Genomic DNA, 5,980 nt, shown 5'->3' with positions numbered 1-5,980 from the left:
ATCTACAAACAATAAATGCTGGAGAGGGTGTGGAGAAAAGGGAACCCTCATACACTGTTGGTGGGAATGTAAACTGATACAGCCACTATGGAGAACAGTATGGAGGTTCCTTAAAAAACTAAAAATAGAATTACCATATGACCCAGCAATTGCACTACTGGGCATATACTCTGAGGAAACCATAATTCAAAAAGAGTCATGTACCACAATGTTCACTGCAGCTCTATTTACAATAGCCAGGACATGGAAGCAACCTAAGTGTCCACTGACAGATGAATGGATAAAGAAGATGTGGCACATATATAAAATGGAATATTACTCAGCCATAAAAAGAAACAAAATTATTTGTAGTGAGGTGGATGGACCTAGAGTCTGTCATACAGAGTGAAGTAATTCAGAAAGAGAAAAACAAATACCGTATGCTAACACATATATATGGAATCTAAAAAAAAAAAAAGAACTGGTCATGAAGAACCCAGGGAAAGATGGGAATAAAGACGCAGACCTACTAGAGAATGGACTTGAGGACACGGGGTAGGGGAAGGGTAAGCTGGGACAAAGTGAGAGAGTGGTAGGTTATATATGGACATATAAACACTACCAAATGTAAAACAGATAGCTAGTGGGAAGCAGTTGCATAGCACAGGGAGATCAGCTCGTTGCTTTGTGACCAGATAGAAGGGTGGGATAAGGAGGGTGGGAGGGAGACGCAAGAGGGAAGAGATATGGGGATATATGTATAACTGATTCAGTTTGTTATAAAGCAGAAACTAACACACCATTGTAAAGCAATTATACTCCAATAAAAACGTTAAAATAAAAAAGAAAGTTGATAAATTGGATTTAATCAACATTTTAAAATTTGCTCTTCAAAAACACCATCGTGAAATGAATAAGCAAGCAACAAACTGAAAAAAAATATCTGCAAACCATATATCCAACAAAGGACTTATATCTTAAGTCCTTACAACTCAATTAAAAGATATACAACCCAGGGGCCTTCCCTGGCGGTCCAGTGGTTAAGACTCCGCACTTCCACTGCAAAGGTCACAGGTTTCATTCCTGGTCAGGGAACTAAGATTCCACATGCTGCACAGCACGGGCCCCACCCCCCCACAAAGAGATATACAACCCAGTAAGAGAAAAATGAGCCTGAGATCTGAATAGGCTCTTTACCAAAAGAGACAGAAGGTAAAAAAGCACATGAAAAGATGCTCATATCTAAACTTGTCAAACTGCAAATTTTAAATATACTCAGTTACTAGACATTAATTATACTTCAACAAAGCTATGAAATTTTTCAAAATAAACTTAAATAGCACTCACAAGAAAGCAAACAGATGTGCTCACGTGACATGCAATGGCTTGGACTGACTACAGATAATAACACTGTGTATCATGAAGGCTGATTTTAAAGAATGACATTATGATGAACTCTGTTAGTTTCCTATTTTACACCCAGTCTTCTTTGCTTCCTTATTAAAAGAACCTCAACTGTGTACAAGAAAATGTGTCCAGCTAAAACAAGCAGAACTCTTATCTGTGGCTGTTTTACCTTTGTAACAGAGACGCCACCCCCTTCCCTCCATGTCCATGCTGGAATACGGGAGCACAGCATTTGTACTGTGACCACGAGGACACAAGCCAATACTAAGGATGGAGGGGGGAAAAAATGGGGAGGAACCTGGCTCTTTGATGACATCCACATGAGTCAAGTCCTAGACTGCTTGCCTCTGAACTTCTTGCTGAGAAAAGACGTCTTCCTTGTTTAAGCCATTATTTGTTGCTGTGCCTCTTGCACATAGTTGATCAAAATTTGTAACATTCAGAGAATTTAGTTCAGAAGTGGGGTCTGAGGTACTAGTCACCCAAATCAGCCCTATGTCACTGTCCAATTTTATGGTCCCACTCTTTTCCCTACTAAGTCCCTTAACTTTTATAAGAGATCTAGTGAGATTTTAAACTCAATTTATGTTGTAATTCATCAACTCACAAGCTCAGGCTCTGGTTTTTGACAGTATCAGCCTATGACTGTAAAAGATGAGAAAACTCTCTTAGGGAAATCACAGAAACTTCCTGGGTTTTTTAATACCTTAAGAAAGAATTCTACTTAAGTAAAATTTCTGAGTAATGGAGGGGGAAAAAAGAATTCTATACAAATCCTTGGCAAGCACCCATAGCCTCTCCTTAAGTGGACACTTTATTCTAGGTAATAACTTAAGGAACTGTTTCATCACTGCATGATATTGGACTGCTAAAGTCACATCCTCTGTAACTAATTTTATCCTCACTGCCATCAAACCCAAACAGTTGCTACAACCAATGTGAGATTCCCACATCTTTGAAGGTCTCCTACTTGCAACTAATCTTGCTATCAATTATCAAATAGGTCTGCCTAGTAATAGCATATTATAGAAATCAAATATAGAAATAATCTTTGGGTGGGCCTGAGACCCAGGTCCTAAAGGTATGTAACCAGCAATAATGCCCACTTACACCATGAGAGTTGTTCTAGCAAAAATACCATTTCCGCTGCTGCTCAGACCTGGATTCCAAAAGTCCAAGCATTGCTGCCCCTAAAGAAGTGGGTTTTTCTGTTACCAGACTTGCTGGTCAGTCTTCCTGCTCACTGCTACATATTCATATTGTTTACTTCTAAATCCAGGTCTTAGGTCACATGCCTGATCCTAGGAGATGGGAAGTATGAATCCTGTAATTTCATTGAGAAGAGAGAACCCTTACGTAGGAAACTATCAAAATGTAAGATGTTGTGCAGCCACAAATTGTAACTGTCCACCACTTACATTATCTTTACCATCTTTACCTGAAACATTTCACACAAGACACTTCTACACAGTGACAGTTAACTGCCCATCGCCACTTTTTAGTCATACTTACTGAACGGGCACATTTTTTGGGGGGACTGCTAGAAAGTCCATCCAGTTGCCCGTGTTCACCCAGAAATCCTGTTACTTGATCCAAGAAAGAAGATACGTCTAACTGGTGCCACTCTACTAGCTTCTGACCTAAAGATTAAAAACCAGGATATAGAAATAAAATCAACACTCTTTCTGAATTCTCACTAAGTATTTCTTTCAGCATATACATAATTAAAATTTACTGGGAACATATCCCCACCCAACACCAGCTTAAGTTACATAGTGTCTTCATAACCTAGGGGATACATTAATTATAACCAACCTAAGAGATTCCCAGCCATCATGATGGAGGAACTACTTTATCTACTGATATCATTTATTGCCATTTAGGAAGAAGAGATTCAGAGAAAGCAATACTTATATAAAACTCAATCAATTAATAATAAACCCAGCTCTACCCTCTGCTTCTTTGGTGGGATTACAACCAGTACCTGAACAATCTTAACATTTTAGTGACCTAAGGGGATTCCTTACAAATCATAAGGAAGATAAACAGTTATTCTTTGAAAGAACAGAACTGCACAAATATAAAATACTACCATCTCCCAAAGTTGTTGGAAACATATTCCCTAAATACACACATCAATAGATGTTTAAATAATTCTAAAGGGCATGAACAAGAACCTTCAACTAAATTACTACAAACAATTTTGAAACTGGACCCAGTCAAATACTAAAGATTATTTAGGTAACTGAAAGTTAAATAATAGGTTAAAGACCATAAGCTGAAATAACCCTTACCTGTCCGTGGATCCAAGATGGAAACATAGGGGAAATCCCCTAGCTTATAAAACTGTATGTATCTCTGACCTTCCTCACTGTCATGATAAACCTGTTAAATCATTGATATTAAAAAAAAAAAATCAGCCTCTTAGAAAAGTACTAGCTATATCCTTGTTATATACCAACAGCAATTAAAGAGAAAATGAAGGTCACCTAGTGTGAACTCCCTCCACTTCCTGCCCTCAGTCACTTGTGAAACTTACATAAATATAGCAATCCATTCTTCCTCATTTCCCAGTTCAAAGAGGTATTGCTCTTCCTTTTCAAGTTATCTGTCTACCTATTTCATTCCTGACTCTCAACAACATATATCTTAATAAATCACAATATATTAAGATTATAAGTTCAAGTGCATAGCATACTGCTAGGCAAAGAGATGCTCAATCAACAGTCGCTGAATAAAAGGTTACCATTCAGAAAAAAATTTACTGAATTTAGGGGCCTGTAAAACATGAACAGGCAAATTACTAACATTAATAGCATGTCTTACAGTGGGGAAAAGATTAAGTTCATTCAGAAGTATTGATTTTATAAAAAAAAATGTTTTTGGCTGTGTCACACAGCATACAGAATCTTAGTTCCCTGACCAGGGATCAAACCCATGCCCCCTGTGGAAGCACAGAGTCCTAACCACTGGACCGCCAGGGAATTCCCTATAATTTTTCATAATATAAACAATTGGAGCACAATCATCTACCCTTAGCTTGGTAATTTATATAAAAAGAAACCAGAGCCAGTAAGACTAAGTGACAAGTTTAAGGACATACAATTAAAGACTATCAAACTCAAGCTAAAATCCACGTCTTAGTCAAATGTTTTTTGATTGCTTCAAGATCTTCTACAGTTCCCACTATCAATTATAGTAGCCACTAGAACATGTGCCACTAAAGCATTTGAAATGTGACTAGTCCTAACAGCTGTACTGTAAGTGTAAAATACATACCAGATCCTGAAGGCTTAACACCAAAAAAAAAGAATCAAAACACCTCATCAATATTTTAATATTAGTTTTATATTAGAGATATTGATTTTTAAAATATATTAAAATCAATCGCCTGTTTCTTTTGACCCTTTTAAATGTGGCTACTAGAAAATTTTGAATCACATTACATTTCTATTGAACAGTACAGCTGCACACTCTATCAAGACGTTCAAACTCTTCTGAGATATGAATACTATACGGTTTACACGGCTTGGTTCCTTTTTTCCTCCTTCCCTTCATTGCTGCCCTTTCACTTATCCTTACTATTTCAGCCATTATGGGTGGTTTTACTTCTTCATATGTCAAAATTTAACTCAGTTATGGTTTTTTTCCAGTTCATAACCCAATTGCTCTTCCCCGACATCCCATGTACCAAAGTAAAACACTACAAAATTTTTAATGAACTCTCCCCACCTGCCAGAAAATGAAATGTTCTCGGATAATATTCTTCACAGCTTCATTGCTCCATACGTCACGGTTGAGGCACTGGCATGCAAAGTCTTGTACATTCTGAATGTTTATCATCAGCCACTTATTCTGCATCTGGCCACACTCTTTGGCCTGTAAGAGTAAAGTTACATAACAATTGTAAGAAAGATTTTCTACTTGGTAACTGGTATGTTTCAGAATTCAGAAGCTGTCCTTTTTCCATATAAATACTAAGTTTTTTTTCCCCAAGTATGGCATCTATAGCTTTCAGTGTCTAAACATTAATTACAGGCTTCCCTGGTGGTTCAGTGGTTAAGAATCCACCTGCCAACACAGGGGACACGGGTTCATGCCCTGGTCCGGGAAGATCCCATGTGCCGCGAAGCAACTAAGCCCGCGAGCCACAACTACTGAGCCCATGTGCCAAAACTACTGAAGCCTGCACACCTAGAGCCCGTGCTCCACAGCAAGAGAAGCCACTGCAATGAGAAGCCCACGCACTGCAACAAAGAGTAGCCCCCGCTCGCCGCAACTAGAGAAAGCCCGCGCGCAGCAACGAAGACCCAAAGCGGCCACAAATAAATAAAATTTAAAATTAAAAAAAAATTAATTACATTATTTTGCTTATATGTATATAGTTACACTGTCCATTTGCAAGCATTTCTCAAATTTAAATGAACTGTTTTCCTTTTATTCACTGTTATTTGTTATAGTAGCTGGATTTTTATTGTACATGTAAACATCTTTACCTGAAAAAGATTCCACAAACAAGGGCAACAAGTCACATAATTCTATTGTGCTGTCAACCCCTATCCACAAATATATCTCTCCTTTCTAATAGTTGTAA

At 37.8% G+C, this 5,980-nt stretch overlaps 1 protein-coding gene across 1 annotated transcript; it reads right to left on the bottom strand.

Annotated features, from left to right (window-relative positions):
* Nucleotides 1–1,377: 1,377 nt before the first annotated feature.
* LOC114891745 (UBX domain-containing protein 7-like) lies at nucleotides 1,378–5,355 on the bottom strand. Its single transcript, XM_029216020.1, has 3 exons — nucleotides 5,119–5,355; nucleotides 3,681–3,771; nucleotides 1,378–3,026 (listed from the first exon to the last, which is right to left on the bottom strand). Exons 1-3 carry the CDS (start codon nucleotides 5,245–5,247, stop codon nucleotides 2,821–2,823), a joined length of 426 nt encoding a protein of 141 aa, XP_029071853.1. The 5' UTR covers nucleotides 5,248–5,355; the 3' UTR covers nucleotides 1,378–2,820.
* Nucleotides 5,356–5,980: the final 625 nt, after the last annotated feature.

The sequence above is a fragment of the Monodon monoceros genome, unplaced genomic scaffold (genome assembly GCF_005190385.1).
Source record: "Monodon monoceros isolate NGI ecotype Baffin Bay Population unplaced genomic scaffold, NGI_Narwhal_1 Contig883_ctg1, whole genome shotgun sequence".
Taxonomy (NCBI): Eukaryota; Metazoa; Chordata; class Mammalia; order Artiodactyla; family Monodontidae; genus Monodon; species Monodon monoceros.
This window is presented reverse-complemented; position numbering and strand designations above follow the sequence as displayed.